Source organism: Rhea americana, unplaced genomic scaffold, assembly GCF_003343005.1.
Source record: "Rhea americana isolate MKP2758 unplaced genomic scaffold, rheAme1 scaffold_61, whole genome shotgun sequence".
NCBI classification, from domain to species: Eukaryota; Metazoa; Chordata; class Aves; order Rheiformes; family Rheidae; genus Rhea; species Rhea americana.
Window position 1 is genome coordinate 3,452,881 of NW_028186768.1, and position 17,345 is coordinate 3,470,225.

The following is a 17,345-nucleotide window of genomic DNA, read 5'->3' on the forward strand; positions in this document are numbered from 1 at the left end:
CCAGAGCCTGGAGGAACTTGTAGCGAATGCAAGTATCTCATAATTATTGCAGCCATAAGGACATGTTGCAAAGATGACCATTTCTTGTTTTATGTGCAGTGACCTCTGCTCCTCAGGTAAAAACAAGACAAAACAAAAATACACAGGGCTGCTGTAATTTCTCCCTTCCACCAACAAATCTCTCATAGAAGTCTCAGCAGTTTAGCCACAAAATCTGCAACCTGCTCATAGCCTGGGGGGGCTGTGGCAATTCAACAACAGGAGGTGGTATCATTAACATGACGAGCAAACTTCATTTCCCTTGATCAGATCTTCATTTAAAGGGGAAAAAAAATCCAGCAGCAGCAATTGTAATCCCTTAAAAGGTTAAATGCCAAATTTCAAAGACCATTTGAGGCAGTCATGCTTGCATATATGGACATATACTCTCAAATGTACTGTTTGTGCTGCTACCCTTACATACCCAGGACTTGCTGCTTCATAGTTACTGGGGTGCCAAGACATTTCTTTGGAAGCTAAATGAGAACATCTGCTGCTTCAGCAGCAAAACAAAATACAGACTCAAACAAAATTTCTGCCACAGGGACAAGAATAAGAAAAATAATTAACTGAAAAGCAATTAAGAAGATGTGCCCCCAGCTAGCAAGTAAAAACCTGTGACTGGATAGGCTTTTCTTCCACTTAGGTCTGAAGTCTTAGACAGGATGTTTTGTACCTGGAGAGCCTGTCTCCCCTTGCAACCCCCAGATTCATCCCATTGCTCTACCTAGTAATGTTTCAGGAGGGAACTGGCTCTCTGCTAACTGCAGAACAAGTAGAACCTCTTCAGCCTGACACAAACATATTCTCCAGAGGGGAAGATACCGAATTCACACCAGGAACCACACGCACTCAGCATCGGAGATACGCAGGTAAGAACATGCATACAAGTGTTCATCTTCATATCTGTCTTTAAAAATGTGGAGAATGGTAATAAGACCTTCTTCTAAGCCAAGCATTAGAGAATTAGCACAGAACTGCTGCCCAGGATTTCCCAACAAYCACTCACTCAACAAAGTCTGCCAAACTGTACACCGTGCACTAGTGACAGATGTGACTAAATGTCTGTCCACTTCCTCTACTCCCCACAACAGATGACTCTTAGTGGTATCATTTGACATATTTGGGTTTCATTAGCATAAACGAGCTTATTCCAAGCAGAATCACAGCATATCCAACACAGTGCAAGATTCTCCAAGCGTTTTGGAAGGGCTCTCTTAAATGGTGCGACATGCAATAGCTGAGGTGGACAGTGTGAAGGAGGGAGAGAAGCCATGATGCCACTTGCACTGGGAAGTCAACTGCGGCTGCAAGACCAGTAATAATTCTCCTTGCAATGGAGTTGCTTCCGGCTCCCTTGCAGAAGCCTAGGAGAAAGCACCTGATGAACTTGCTCTGGGCCAGAAACTGCAGCTTCTGGAGCAGATGAGGACTCAGAGGAAACAGAACATGAACACATTTAGCTGGAGATCTAAACCTAGGGGAATGCAAAGCCAGTACTCACCAACAGAGCAAATGTCTGTGAAATGGTCCTCACCTTCTTCAGCATGAATCAGGTCATTTTTGCTCTTCTTTATTGCAGCTCTTTTCAACACTGTGTTCAAATTAAAGAGAAAACACCTTGTGAACATTCAGAGTGGATTCGCTCTCCCCACCACCACTTTACTCTCCAGGGTCAGCATTTACCTTCCAATGCTGCCTGAAGCTGCCATACAAGGGTAAGCTGTAGCAAATCAGTCAGTCTACAACCTTGCAGGGCCTCTACGTGCTTCTATGCCAGAGTCATTTTTAATTTAACCTTCTGGATCCTGAAGGGTTGCCAGGCAGAATTCTGTGCACTTACACTTCATCCCAACAGATGGATGAAGGTGGGGGAATTGCTGTAGCACAGAAGAGAGCCCTGGGCAGGGTCACTGAGTGATTCTGAACCCCAGTGAGTTATGACACGAGTGCTACTATCCATTAAGAACATTAATGCAGTTTACAGGGTGCACCATTAAGAAATCAGCATTTACTGTGTTCCAATACAGTTTACCACATCACCCTTAAGCAGCAAAAATGCTATGTCAAAGGCAACCCCTACAAATCACCAAATGCATTCTTAATAGCACCCACTGTACAATTCCTTCCCTCTGGGGATGTCATAGCTCTTTGAAAACACACTTTGTCCAACAGCATCTTTTGTAGGGAAGGCAAACATCACTACATCATTTTCCTAGACAGGGAAAGTAAATTGCACCCTAAGGCTCAGAGAGGTTTGCGCTGCTTTGCCCAGGGTGCAGAAGGGGTGACGCCAGGAACAGTGCAGACTCTGTGCCCACGACCACCTACCTGCGAATCTTGAGAACTATCAGAAAAAAATATGTTGATACAGTTTTGTGACAGCTTAAAAACATACAGTAGCTAAGCACCATTTGCTATCAGCAGTAAGACACCCCATGGTGTGGTGATACATGCTGTCCAGTAGGCACACACAGCGAATCCATTCACTCTGTAGCAACTAACTTGAGTTTAAGTACCTGTGAGGGAATCCCCTCATCCTAACACAAATTTCCCTACCTTCAGAGAAACAGCTGCACTTCCTCAGCATCTGTAGCAGGCTTAATTGCTTATATCACTTTAAGGAAACACCCACCATATCATCCAGGTTCAGAGGCCTCCAAGCTCAGACAGAAAAGGACACTTTGAACCCGAGGTCTGGAACCAATTTTTGCAAATAACCTCCTTTGTTCTTCTCTTCCCCACCCAACAGTAGGCTGAATCCTCAGTCCTACCAATAGCAACTTTGGGGTCCATGAGGCTGCATCTGTCCTAGTAAATTCCAGCATGTCCAGGACCATCCCAAGCACTGGGACACAAACAACTCTGATAGTATCCAATAGTAAAGTTTTACAACACTCCCTGGGTTGAATTGAGCACTTTCTCCTTTACCTTCTCCCTGCAAAACTCCTGGATGTAGTTTAGCAATTAGTGTGTGCAAGGGCCAATCTCTACAGGCACTCTGGATGCAACACCCCCATTGTTTTGGAGACCAAGACAGTTTACTAGCAGTGATGTGGGCTGCTCCATGCCAGTCAGCCTCAAGACTAGGAACACCACRAGGCTTGTTTAGCTCACTGGTATAGATGCAGCCTTGGTATACCTGAGTCTTCATTCCATGGCCTATACCCACCTCTAGCTTGCTTACRCTACGAGGCTTTTCAAACTAGTCCTCCAGATATTCATTTCACTTACAGACTAAAAGCCCTGGCTACATCCACATGCCAGACAAAACTTCCCCCATCACACATGCAAACACAAACACGCACACACACATAGGCACACAAAGATTTGCCAAGCGCACCTCAGTCCTGACCTTCTGTAGCCCCCAGCTCGTCCATCCCTGATTGCTTCCCGAGTGCAGGTCACCAGCCTGGCCAAGGCAGGCCAGTGGCCACGCTAAGGGGTGTACAGACGCACCAGGAGGCACCGAGCTCACAGCAAGACCACGGAAGAGTCACTAGTGACCTAGGCCCTTGGGGCGCGAGGGAGCATCAGTGCCCCACTGGGTCGCCTGGCCCCTTGTTGATTTGCAATCCACTCACTGTTGTAGCTGCTGCCGCTGCTAGTCTCTGCCGGTGCCGTGCCTTGTTGAATCGGCCCTTCCGAGGCGGCCCTCCCTGACAGTGAATGGGAGGAGAAAAAAAAAGAGGAGGGAAAGGGAGGGGAGGGGAAAGGAGGAGACATGGAAGGACGAAAGATGGTCAGAAAAGGGAGAGGGAAGAATCTTTAACTGAACTTTGACTGACTGTCACATCCTAAGAGCTCAGCAGTCTTGAGGCGCAGGGAGAACAGTCTCCATGTTCTCCCGGCACCTGCCTCAGAAAGCTTAGCACCTCCAGCCATCCTGGAACGCTAGGGTCACACGGCGTAAAACAGGATCACCACACCCTGTTATGTCTTACTGCTTACAAGTAACAGGGGTCTTAGTCTCTTTGTCTCTCAGTCAAATCCATTTGGAAACCTTGATTTAGAGCCCTGCCTTCTCACTGTCCATGAATTTCTCTCCTGGCATCCACTGAGGACTATCCCCTCCACAGCCTGTGAACAGACACAACCGCCTCTGCGAGGTAGAGGCTGGCGGGTGCCTCAATCAGAGTGTACTCCCACTSACAGCGTAAGGACTCTAGTAGACCCCCAGGGCAGATCCCCATCCCAAAACAATGTCTCTCATAACTGYTCATATCCACCTATCATCTCAAGAAGACCTGATCCAAGAGAAGGGACTCTTTAGCCCAACTTATTCCAAGCGCATGCAAGAGCAGGTTCCTCACACCCTCTTGGTTACAACGGAAAACCAGGTCAGTATACAACATGTAAACCTTTCATGGACCACAGGACAACTGCAGAGTAAAACAACCTACCATCCAGAGGAGACTTCTCTTCCGCATTCTTGTCTTCTTCTGCCAGCATCACCTCTTCTGTAAAAGGAAAAACAGCAAGGTTCAACTTTGAGTTTGCCATATTCCTGTTCTAAACCCAGCAAGATTGGATGCAGCAGGCAAATATTTGCTCCTGATGCCACCAACCTTTTCCTGTTGTATMACCCAGTTGCACTGACCCTCCACAGTGGAGGAAGAGGAAGTTCAGAGAATCGTGTTTCTTATCATGTGCTCCTCTCACACTAGGGAAGGAGGCTGGTCAAACCACTGGAGGACTGTAGCACACATCCTCTATGATTTCCCTCTTCACAATGAACCATCCCCTCCAGTTTCTTCCCTCAGCWATCACCTACCAGGAATTTCTGGAGATCAAGAACCTTTCTTCAGACCAAAGTGAGATCYTAGATCAGCAGAGGACTTGGGCCTCCTGCCCAGCCATGCTGGAGATATTGCTTGAGGAGTTAAAGATGCTGTAGTTCAGTTAAAACTTTTCTGTTTCAGTCAATGAACTAAAAAGATTTAGCCTAGAAAATGGATCTGTATCTCACCACACAGGATAAAATAAGCAAGGACTGGCTGTTGCATGTCCATCATGCCACATCACAGGTGACAAAATATCACCAGATAGCCAATGGGCCAAAATCTTACTGCAAATAAAATCCATGGCAAAGTTCCTTCTGGGGGGAATTTCAGGCCACCACAGTTCAAATCATGCAAAGCATGTGAGACAGCCACCATTCATTTTCCATCTTTGTATACCTCATCTCAAAAATAGGAACTTACACTTTCTTGTAGAACAAGAATTCAGACAGCATTGGAAAAAAAAAAAAAACAATACCTACCCCTTGAAGCTGAGTTCTCCTCTTGATTCTTGGCACAGGAACAAAAGCAATGTACCTATCCCTTTCAAAGATCATTGACTGAGTAGGAAAAGCAACTCTTCTTTTCCTCTGAGTGGCCTTGTGTTTTGCATGTTCCTGTAATAATTTGTCATGGCTTTTTGCCAGCCTTTGGGCAGCAGGTGAAGAATAGTCCCATGTCTCCAGATCACCTCTGGGGACTGTGAACTGTATAAACACACGACCASTGTGACTTGCAATGCTGTGATACCACCCGACGTTCCAGCATCACATGCATCTCTATGGCTGGACTGACAAGAATTTAGCCATACTGAGGTTGCAAAAATCAGAATGATAAAATATCCATAGGACATCATAACTTATAAGGTGGGGCAATTTGATATCAGCATATCTTCACCTACAACATATACGCTCTTTCGAGACAACTCTGCAAACCAGCTGAGCTTTCACTCCAGAACTCAGGGYCCAGAGTCAATGCCCAAACAAAACCTCCTCGCCCCACCAAATACCTCAACTAGGGCTCAGTCTTACTGTAAACTTAAAGGAAGCAAAATTAAGCCTCACTTAYGCAGTTCTTTCAAGTCTAACTCTCCTCTTCTCTCCTTGGACTGTCATTCCCATTGACCTAATACCCTCTGGGAAACCAAAGGACATCTATCCTAATGGGGTTTTATATGGGTTTTAAATTCTCCTAAAATTACCACTCAGCAGAACAGAATTGCACCATTGCTAGGAGCTGTTTTTTGGGTTTTTGTTTTTTGTTTTCTGTTTTTTTGTTTGTTTGTTTTTGTTATTTTGGGTTTTTTTTAACATACAACATTCTAAGCAGAGGATCAAAAGTTGCACTGTCTTTATGATCACTGAAGCATAGAGACTGGAAGATGATAGTTAGGAGCCTTGAACAGTCTCCAGATAACAGGACTTCTGCATKAGAACAAACACTTGACAAAGACAGTATCAGATCAGCAACCTCTAGCCTTGGAATGAAGGTGGAGGGGCCTCTCCTAGAGGCTTCACTAGGATATTCGAGTGACTGACAAGTGTCTTGGCACTAAGATTAATTGTTGTTACAGGACTGGAAATAAAGGCAGCCTTATTCKGAAGAGCTGGGAAGCTGAACAAAAGAGGCAAAGCCTCAGACAAACATAGTGTCACTTCTTTCTCTCTAACACAAGGATACAGCACATGGTGTGCTCAAAAGAAGACCACRTTAAAGCAAATAACTCACATTTAAAAGGCAATAGGAATTAAAAAGACAAACAAACAACTTGAAATTAACTGTTAAAGTCTCAGAAACGCCAAATAGAAAAAGCAAATATAAATGCATCCACTAGAAGACTCCATCACATTCTCTCAGGAGACTGTTTTGTCTCTCTAGTAATTATCCCCTCTTGCCATCCCAGGCACACTGTTGGCCCTTCTCACTGGTACAGCCGTCTTTTCCCAGCCATATCCAGGGCTTGCTGCTTTGCATTTGCATGACAGAAAGCTGAAATCTGAGGTTCATAAAGCTTTGATGTGTCAGGGAATGGCATTCATGCTAAAGTGAGCTGGAAGAGAGAAGTTAAACACACATCCCCAAGACTGCTTACTCTAGGAAAAAAAATGCTCAGAATCAGTGCTGTGTGAAAGAGATGGACCTGGAAAAAATTAAAATGCACACAATTTGATTAATTGTGAACTGAAAGACTTTCATTCTCTGAGCAAAAGTGTTTCCAAAATGATGCATGTCCCTGTAAGATAAGAGAAACATCTTCAAAAGAATATTTGTGGGCTTATAAGCGCTTTATTCTGTGCAGAGACCTTCTGGTTCTTGTCTCTCCTTTAGAGATGTAGCATGACAGCCTAATAGTTGCTACAGTTTTGAGGAGTTTAATGAAGAAAGCAGTGGTGGCAAAATCACTTGCATGAATTACACTGCTTGGCTTCGCCACTTTTTAATTCTTCTAAAAGGCACAATTTACAATTAACTTGCTGTTGCCTCTGCACAGAGCCAAAAGAAAACACAAAAGTAAAAAGCAAACCCTGTCTCGGCACACAGCAGGTGGAACAGCACCGGGTTTGCTGATCTTAATTTGATATTGGTTGAACTGAAAAAGTGGCATTTGGTAAGAAAGCTATTGTCTCGTGCCTAAAGGAATGACACAGYGCAAAGCATTGCCTTTTGCATCCATATCTGCTGCATTTTAGCGGTGGGAGCAGTTGGTCCTTTTAAGGAGTTTATTGAAACAAACAGTCGATAGAGTTCATTATATTGACTTCTTCATTCTGTGACATCCAAGTTAAGATTACAGGTCTGTTTCTAAATGATACATACAATCTGTTTCTAAACAGTATATACAGCTAGTGTTTACGATCTTGATGTGGAAATTGCTGTATGAATTACTGGCCTACATCCTGCGAGACGCAGAAAATCATAGGATTCAACCCTTACTTCTGACCTGAAACTCATACTGGTTTTATACTGCTGTAACTCTTACTGAGCTTAAGACACCTCCAGACTTACACAACCATCAGAACAGAATTCAGCCTCCCCTGCCAGCTTGCTTCCTTCTTTTTCACTTCTAGAACTTGCTTGCATACGTGGAGGCTCTCTGATGCACATCTGCCAAATCTGTTCTTTACATTTTCGTATCCCCCTGCAGCTCCCTCAGATCTGGTGGGCATTACCAGGGCCACTGCCATCTTCCCTCCTTTCTCAGCTGTTCCGTTCGTGAGTCTCACCTGCATCCCAGACTTCAGCATTTAGGGCCCTGGGGTGTTCTCAGCCTCTCTCTTCTGCTCCTGCTGTTCATGACAGCCTCAAAAAGGCTCCACTGGGCTGCAATTTCCCATGCTCATACTTGGCCTCAAGAAAAGCTCATATGGGACTTTTACATGAAATTGCCTTTGAAAATGTTGAAACACTCCTGGATAGCCTATGTCTTTGTTCTTCAGCTTCAGCCAAAAAAAACCTAGAAATCACGCACCAGAGAAATAGGTAAAAGTAGAAACTTCAAACCTGGCCTCCTATTTCAAGAAAGAAGGTCAACWCAACCTTTAAGGAAATTGGCTGGGCAGTGGGTTCTTTTTTCTTTTAAGTTATGCACATCTAAATACAGCACCTCAGCACGTTCTCTGCATTATCATTTTCTTTTTCTCTCCCAAGCCTTCTTTAAACAGGCATTTGTTAAGCGCTCTTTTAATTAAGGCTTCCTGTATTAAGAGCAACTCGCACACATAGTCTCATATTAAGGATGTCATGGTTTAAAACATCTATTTTTATCCTGTCTCAACCAAATACATCTCTAACTATGTTCAGCAATCCACATTTAAARCAGCCTTAACTACACTGGCTTCTGTATCAACCATGGCTGCATTTCTGGTGATTTATCAACAGTGAATTGGCACCAAAATCGTTTTGGTGTACCAACGCATGTCCTTGAAAAGTTCACAATCACTTTTTATTGGTACTTTCTTCAATTTCACAGACTTATTTTGCCACTGTAAAAAAATTAATAGTACTACTAGAATACAGGAAAAATTTAAGTCAGTTACTCAAGGGCCAGGCTATTTCAGAAGTTTCATTCTTAAAGTACAAATGTCTATAYGACCAGTCATTAGTCCAGGTTTGGAACATGCTTGAGTCAGACAGCACTTGAAAGAGAGAAAACAAGGACCCATTGTTTTCATTTTGAGGACTACACAGTCTACAGCTTCAGTATGGGAAAAAGGTTAATAAAGGACAACCCCCAAATCTTATCGGAAGCATCTGTTTGATGCAATATGTAGAGCTAGAGATAATATAACATTAGTCAGGTTACAAATACAGAAGGCTGTCAGAAATTTTAAAGGCACTCAAAAGCGGTCAATAAATGATGAGCACAATGCTAAATTAAGATCATTGTTGAGAAATGGGAGGTTGTGTACAGACGAAGGAATAATTTTAGTTATTCAAGTACTGTACCTACTTCTAAATTGGTTACAGCCCTTGACGTATAAACTTGAGCATTACTGAGAACAAGGAAATCTCCTTTCCAGCTCCAGCAGCTACTCAGAATATGTAAAATATTATACAGCAAAAAGAACTAGATTAAGTATTAAAATGCCACTTTATGAATCACTGGAATGTAGCACTCCAGTCTTACCTTGCATCAAAAATGCATGAGAAAAAATGAACAAACAAAATGCTCAGAGATGGGTACTATAAATATCAGAAATGTGGAGAGGCGTCTATCAGAAGAGAAGGGATTGAAAAGATTGGGTCTGAACTCTTCAGAGGGGAAAATATGATGAAACACRTAGTAGCAGCAACAGAGAGGTAATAAAAAGAAATACCAAACATTCTTCCTGATATCTCCCATGATGACAGCATAGGGACAGACTCAATCGAGCAGAAAGGCAATATATTTAAAATTAAGGAAAGAAAATATATGCTTTTTTTATAATCAAATGAACTGTTCATATGTAGAGCTCCTTGCTACAGGACTGAAGTTAAGGATGGTAAAAGGTTTTCAAAACAATTTCTCCATGAGTAACAACAATCTCCAGAGTTGCATTAGAATGTAATACCAAAAGCTTTTGCTCTTTGCTTTTATGCATCCAGCAAGGATCATCTCACTGACTGAAGCTGTTGCAAGAGATTTCTATATAAGCTGGACTSTCCGTGGACACCAGCTCTGGCTGTTTCTCTCCCTCCCCCCAAGCAGTTTGCTTTGGCCATCACCCCACATGTTACTGGGCAAGATAGACTGGCATGATTTAGTTTGGAAATTCACGTGATCCACCATAATCATGATTGAAATCCTGGCCCCATAAAACAAAATGGCAAATACCCCTTACTTGCACAGTCCCACATTTCATTGCCTAAGTTCTAAACTCTTGATTTCTCAGTTTTAGCTAGTCTTCGTGCTGCCTTTAAAGATTTACTAAATTTGCTAAGTGATTTTTGTTATTATCATTATTTATCTGTACAAGGAAKCCTTTTGTTACATTCCTACTGTATTTCACCAATGCCTTTATGGGATGTTTTTATTATTCTCTGATCCAACCATTTTGCATACACTTTCCTGTTCTGTATACCCTTATGGATCCTATTTCACTAGATAAAATGGAAAGATGGGCAAATAAAATAGCCAACCATTCGAACAGTAACACAAAGTTTGTACAGAAAGACGGTTATCTGCATGTTTTATAACTTCTTCACCTCAACTTTCAGACAAGTTCAGCTAATGGCCTCTGCATAGCTCTTCTCAGCAGAAGTCATCAAAATGATACAAAGCAACCTACRTTCCTGCAAGGAAGTTCTCATCTTTGTTTTACCAATGGGGAAACTGAGATTCAGAGACTGAGAAATCACAGGAGCCTTTAAAGCAAGATTGCAGTAGAGCCAATGCACAACCAACRCTTTCTCTGCTCCAGCTGCTGGATAAGCCATTAATTAATTTGAATTTGAGGAAGCCCAAAAGCTGTAAACAAATTAGAAGACAAATTATAAAAGGAAAGGAAAGTGAATGGTTCTTTTCTTGAATTCTGCAGAACCACAGAATTAAAGGGAGATAAAGTGTGGTTACCTAATTGAGAGCAGTTGCTGTTGAATAGTCACAATGAATAAAAGTCTGTCAATACAGTTGGCACTCAATTGTCACTTTGTACAGTGCTGTTGGGAAGAATGGGCTCAAGCCATCATGTAAACTGCTACTATTTCTTCCTATTTTACATTTCAGTGCTTCAGCCTTTTTCCTCTCTGGCCACATTGTCAAAACTCATGTCCGGATCACTATCACCTGATGAGGCTACTGCAGTCCTGTCTTCAGCATTCACAGGGGAATATGCAGAAGGACAGAGCCTCACACCCAGGTGGACAGAGGAGCAGAGCACTTCAAAGGAGAAAACAGAAAAGCAGCAGGAGCCATGTGAAAGTCTTACTCCAAATACTGGCACACAGGCTGTGTATATTAAGTGGACATTGGAAGCTGTAACTCCAGGCAGAGAGATGCCTATTTGTAGGAAGGTAACAGGATGTTTTTGCCCATGGAGTGCACGGCAATTAGTTGSTGTGAGCACACGATTACTTTCTTGTACAGGCACATTTTATCACRTCGGACTTCTAGATCAGTATAGAAAACCAGGAATGATGAAAGGCCTTTTCAGTATCATACCAGCTCACAGCTGAGGAGAGGCACCATAGAGTCACGGCTCCACCACTGGTCTGTTGGCTGATATAGGCGAGTCACTGTATACCTCTGGACCTCAGTTTCCCTATTTGTAAATGGCAAGGATGGGGCTGACCTCCCGACGTAGGCACCTGAAAATCTATTTCTGAAACTACTCCTTCTTTTTCCCAACACAACTATTTCAAAGGCATTTTCATGCTACTCAGACAYTTTAGTTCTGCAGAAATGCAAGCAAGGAAGCAAGCTGGCAACAGAMGTTTTCTTGATGTTAATGAAGTATGGTTATGCCAGTATAGTCCAGCTACTCTATAATCCAGAAAGGTTATCAATAATATTTGTTGTCAGTTAAAAAGGAAAAGAAAAACATGCTATTTTGGTTAAATAAGTGCATTTGGGTGTTTGTTAAAGTTGATTACGGTTTGCAATAAACTGCAATATTCAGGTACAATAATTACAAAGCAATGTTAATATCTGCCAAGGCAAGTTTCATGAAAGTGATCTCTGCAGCTCATAAGAATAACACTCCAGTGTAATTTACCAACAGTACTAAGAGAGGCTTATAAAACAGCTGTGTAAAGTAAATAAAAAATAAATGACTCATATGAAGGAACAGTTTCCCCATCGTGAAGRCTGTGGGGAACAGTCTATCACTTTTTGTGTTATGCTGTATTAAGACAAYTACTTCGATCCAGCAATAAAGAAAGTTGACCCAGCTCCTTCATTTTTGCTTAACCAGAGACCTTCTATAACAACTTCAGTATGACTACTCAGAAAAGAACCCAACAGAAATAACAAGTGCTGGCTGSTCTCTATTTACTCCTAGGTTAACTTGATGGTCCACAACCTTGAGAACTAATTCTGCGGCCATAGTTCTCTAGCAACACTAGACTGTCCATGCCACAAAATTCACTGAAACAACATCYGATCTCTCTCCTTACCTGCTTTGAAGATCCACTCCAAGTATCCATTCAGTTCTCGTTCAATTTGCTGTTGTCTACGGAGTTTCAGGAAAGCTCGGCGATTTTCTACCCTCTCTCGTTCTTTGGCAAATTCACTATGGAGAGAGAAAAAAGAGAAAGCACACATCACAAAAGGTCAGGGAAAACAGGCAGCTCCTCTTTTGTCCATCAGATTATATTCATGAAGCTCTGAAGCTGATAACACCAGCAGTGAGCAGAAAGCATTACATAGCACACTACGTATTATTGTCCAACAAACTGTTTCTTTTATTCCACCCCATCTGTTTCTCTGTATCTCTCCTCTTGAAAGAGGATTACAGACTGCCACGTGTACACACGCTGCTTTTGTTCTGTGGCCATACAACACTGAGTACCATGAGATCCTGACGCACAACCAGGTGCTCCCATCCAGTCCTGTTAGACAAATTAGCTCTRACACTACAGGTTGCCCCTCAATCCTCCCAGCACCACTCAAATATTACCCCACAGTAGAGCTTCCTGGGGAAGCACAGTATCACAGAGTGTCACAGAGGCACCACCTGCCTTTCAGGTTGGGAAGAAATCTGCTCTTTCCTGCTAGCCTGTCTTTGGGTTTTCCCAGGCTCAAGCTGACTTTGAGAAACAAGTCAAACTACAGATGAGGAAAGGTACTTTGTTGTGATAGTGAAACATCCCGGGTGCTCTGGGTTGAGGTTAAAAACAATGATCTTGCTATTTGCTAAAATGACATGGAAAGCAAGAATATGGATACAAAATCTTAAAACAGGACTGTACAGGGGGGTCAGAAAGTAGGCAAACCACAGAGGCCCCCCAAAAAACCCAATTCACAACAGTCTAATCCCTTTACCAGCCTTTGCAGAAATATTGTCCTTCTACATCCTACAACATAGTTTGAAATGACACTGAGATGATAGCATGGCCCCCAACCCCAGACGACACACGGAGGCTGTTCCCCAAACTGATTCAGGTCACCACAGAAAGCTCTGATAYTCCACATGAAGCAACCTCTAAAGAKGTATGTGCATTCAGCCAGCTGCTGCTCTTTTSCATAATCCCACCYGTTACCCACACACGCCTCCATTAAAGCCAGCAAGAAATAGGAGATGGGAGGAAGGAGGATGAATAGGGGAAAGGAGCTGCAAGTCCAGCTTTATATTCAAAGCCTACCTTTTATCCTTCAAACCTGACACTGTGGCTTAGTGTGGCACAATTGTCTGACCCATGGAGAAGGGACTGCAGGGAAAAATCGGCTCATCATGGAGAGGCACACAGATATCAGCCAGCAATATGATAGCTGCCATCAGCTGAGCTGCTATCTTAGTTTTGGCACCATGATGCCAGTCTCCTGACTCCCCTCTCCGTCCCCCACCAGACAGCACAGCCCACGACCCTACCCTGGAAAGAGAGGAAGCCAAAACCTCACTCCRAACGGACAGCCTCTCCTTGGCATTCAGCATGTGGCTGCCTTGTGTTTCAGGAGCTTGTACGTGTCAGCTGCAATGCTGATTTTCTCCCCTCTTCCTTTCTAATGTTCTCATTTCTGGTTCAGCGCCTGCTAGTCGAGGCCACAGACCTCCTCTCAGTTTTGATTTCTCTCTGGAGGAGGAGGAATGAGATCAGACAGCACTTGGTGACAACATGCATTTAAACTGCCAGACATGGAGAGGACAGGGGGACCACACTTCCTGCATTACAGGGTTGTTTCATGGCAAATTTCCCAGCCTTGGACGGTGCCAGTTGGGAGGAGGAGGCAACACCCAATGGAGAGTTTTATGAAGGACTGCACAGTGTGAAAAGAACAGCAGATGAGCCACAGCCCTGCCGCCCCTGGCCCTCAAGAGCATTCAAGGGAAAGCTTTGCAAAATCTTTYATCCTCTCCCAAATCTTACTTACCCCAAGGAAAGTGGACGATAACAAGGACTTATGTCTCTAATCTCATCTCTAAGCATGTAATAAAATGAGGTAGAAACTGTGCTAAGTTACAAACATTCAGTCATTTCTAAACAGTCAGACACAATTTTTTCCAAGACACTAGTGCAGAACATTGCTAAGGTTAGAGCTACCTGCACCCACCAGAAGCAGCTGCAGGGAGGGACAACTATGTTCCAGTGCCAAGCAAAGTGTCATCACAGTTCCCAACTGCTTCAGTCTTGGCCTTTTGTTTTCATATTTGGCACTGCTGTATAAGCGGCAAAAGTAACTTCCAGGAAAAGAGAGTACCTCAGATCTCTTCTCATTGAGTATCTTCTGACCACTAGGGAGCTCTAGCAAAATAGCCTAGGTTGAAGACMAGAAGGCTTTAATGAAAGGTCTTCCTGGTGAAGGAAATCACATTCTCTTTCTCTTCCTATCTCCAGAGATTTGGTGAAGCTAAAACTTGTCAAAAGATTATGTTTTTCTTTATGAAATATTCTAAGAAAAACATGCTTCTCCTTCTTCCATGACATTCATCACCTTTTGAAAAATCAAAACATTTCCTATTTGAAGCAACTGGAAAACTCCTAGAATTTCAATTTGAGGAGTTTTCAACAAAATTTCAGAACATTTTCAAAGAAAAGGGGAAAATCCACAAAAATACCACTTTTCATCTAAAAATATTTTAGTTAGGTTTTCAGCCAGTTCTAAATGAGAGCATCAAAATCCCAAAAGGAGTCATTGGTAGCATGAAATACATTTCTTGCTTTATTTGTCATAATTGTTATTTATATGATTGACTTCTAAAAATCTCCCACATCATCAGAAGGCAAATCTGAGCATGAAATAYGCAGTCTCCTCCCCACTTTTACCTCCAGGACTTTCTTTACAGCTGGTCCTCCAGACTTCGGCCAACTCTGGAATGAGGAATATTGAAAAACATTCACCCATTCTTGTTCTTGGCTCTCACCAACCACCATGTGCCCTCAAAGCCCCYAAAACACTCCTTTTTCAGTACTGCAAGGAGGCATATAAAGAGGAAGAAAGCTGTGAAGTGTTGTAGTCTTWCGCCCAGCACAGCAAGCACTGCTGTTGGGGAAGCTGAGCTCTACCTACTATGCCTCTTAGTTACAACATGACAATCATGAATAACTGATCCTATAGAGACAGCAGGTCCAAACAGAAATCAAAATAAGGACATTCATCATGGAAAAATATATGTCATACCCAGTCAAGTTAAACATATCACATTTTTCTTCTCAAGAGTGGTCYGTGCTTAAAGTCACCAAGAAAATGCATGACTGTTGTTTGTAACCTTGGTGGGTGGAAGATTAAAATAAATCATAGTGTAAATACATACTGGAATAGCCACTTCAGGGAAATTTAGGAGCCTACTAGCCAGGAAAGAGGCATAGCTAATTCATGAGTAACCACCAGGGTCAATAAAAGATTATTATCCAATGAGATCCTTACAAATATTTTATCCAACCTAGTCTTAAATTAAAAATAGTGTCACAGCAACCAAAAAGATAAAGAAATGGTCTTCCTCTGCTGGGTTTCTGATTAACTTTCCTAGATGGAGCAAAAAACTAAGATAGGAGCACCATATAACATGCCTCAAGGTCTTGGGTTCCATAGCACACTCCTAGGCTCAGCTACAGTCAGCCTACTCTGAGACTTCATCACATCATTCARCCTCTTCAGTTAAAGTTTCCTCCTTAAAAACTGGACAAAAATGTTTCCCACTCAAAGCTAAGWGGTAGAGAGAGATGGTATAGCATTGCTGTCATTGCTACCACTAACAGTGATGATGATTAGCAATTCATGACAATAACACAGATAATTAGTTCCTCCTTCAGAACAATATAAGCTACACAATCTCATCAAAACCAAGGTCTTAAAATGAGAGCCTTCATTTATTGAATCTAAARCACTCTTCAGAACAAGTAAAAAGAAGCACAAACCACAGAAGGACTTTACCAAAGACTCCCCAAAAGGATCTGTAAAKGACTTCTAGCCTTGTACCTAAAACCAAAAAACAATCAGTTTTAAAATAGTCTTCACCTCCAGGTCAAGTGCTTCAAAGGAAAGACTGAAGTAGAGCCTGGACAGCACGTGCATTTAGGGATGCAGTCCTGCCTGGAAAAATGCAACCCTTGACAACCAAGAGGAGCCAGAAGAATTCAAGCKAGTGAGCCGATGGAAAAGGAACTAGCAAGGCAAACAGGCATGTGACTGCCTAGGCTAGTCACAGGCCAAAAGGAATTCTCCAGGCAGAGGAACCAGTTTGCCAAGATAGAAGGCTAAATCTGTAAGCTTTGTCACATAAATGTACAGCAGAGCCCAAGAAGAGGCTTGGTACTTGACAGTCACCTGTTAAACAGCCTATGTCACTCAAGAGCAGAGAGAGGCAGGCTGGTGGCAGAGGGTGGACTATGGTACCTAGCTAGGCGACCTGGCAGGTGAGTCTCCCACCAGCAGAGGAGCATTGTTGCAGAGAGGAAGTGCCAGAAGAGAGACAGTGGTACAAAGTCACACATTTAGTTGTGCTGCATGGTGGAAACAACTAAAGACCAAGAGAAGAACAAAAGGTTGTTATAGAGGCTGCCAGGATAAGGAAAGGTGRGGTGATAAAAATTTGCTTCAGTTTTAGTCTACCCTTTTTACAACCAGTAAGGAAGGAATCTCAGAAGAGATCTGGTGCCAATTGTCCATGCAATTTTTGCATTTTCCTCACAAATAAGTCTTCAATAAGAGTGATRCTGACCTAGGAATTTCCCTGGAAAGAGGTGACAGGACCCCACCAATAAGAACATGTGGTTGCAGAACTCCAGAGAACTGTACATAAGACAGATCGGATGACTGTGATCCTAACCTCACTTTTCAGTAAAGTCAGGTCTCCTGTGGTCTTGACAGGCTGTAACCATTTGCTGTGGCRCTGTGTATCACTTACAAACCCCTCCAGAATCACTTTGGTGACTTCCCAGAGCAAGAAA

The 17,345-nt window shown here is 42.8% G+C and overlaps 1 protein-coding gene across 4 annotated transcripts in view; it reads right to left on the reverse strand.

Annotated features, from left to right (window-relative positions):
* CACNA1B (calcium voltage-gated channel subunit alpha1 B) overlaps nt 1-17,345 on the reverse strand; it is a 306,930-nt gene that overhangs the window by 138,752 nt on the left and 150,833 nt on the right. For 3 of the 4 annotated variants that reach the window (XM_085320125.1, XM_085320123.1, XM_085320127.1), the window contains exons 8-11: nt 12,414-12,529; nt 4,443-4,499; nt 3,624-3,698; nt 1,544-1,633 (exon numbers count right to left, since the gene is read on the reverse strand). In XM_085320125.1, the coding sequence (XP_085176251.1) occupies nt 1,544-1,633; nt 3,624-3,698; nt 4,443-4,499; nt 12,414-12,529 (338 nt within the window). The remainder of the gene's footprint in view (nt 1-1,543; nt 1,634-3,623; nt 3,699-4,442; nt 4,500-12,413; nt 12,530-17,345) is intronic. The other variant, XM_085320126.1, reaches the window with a different exon arrangement.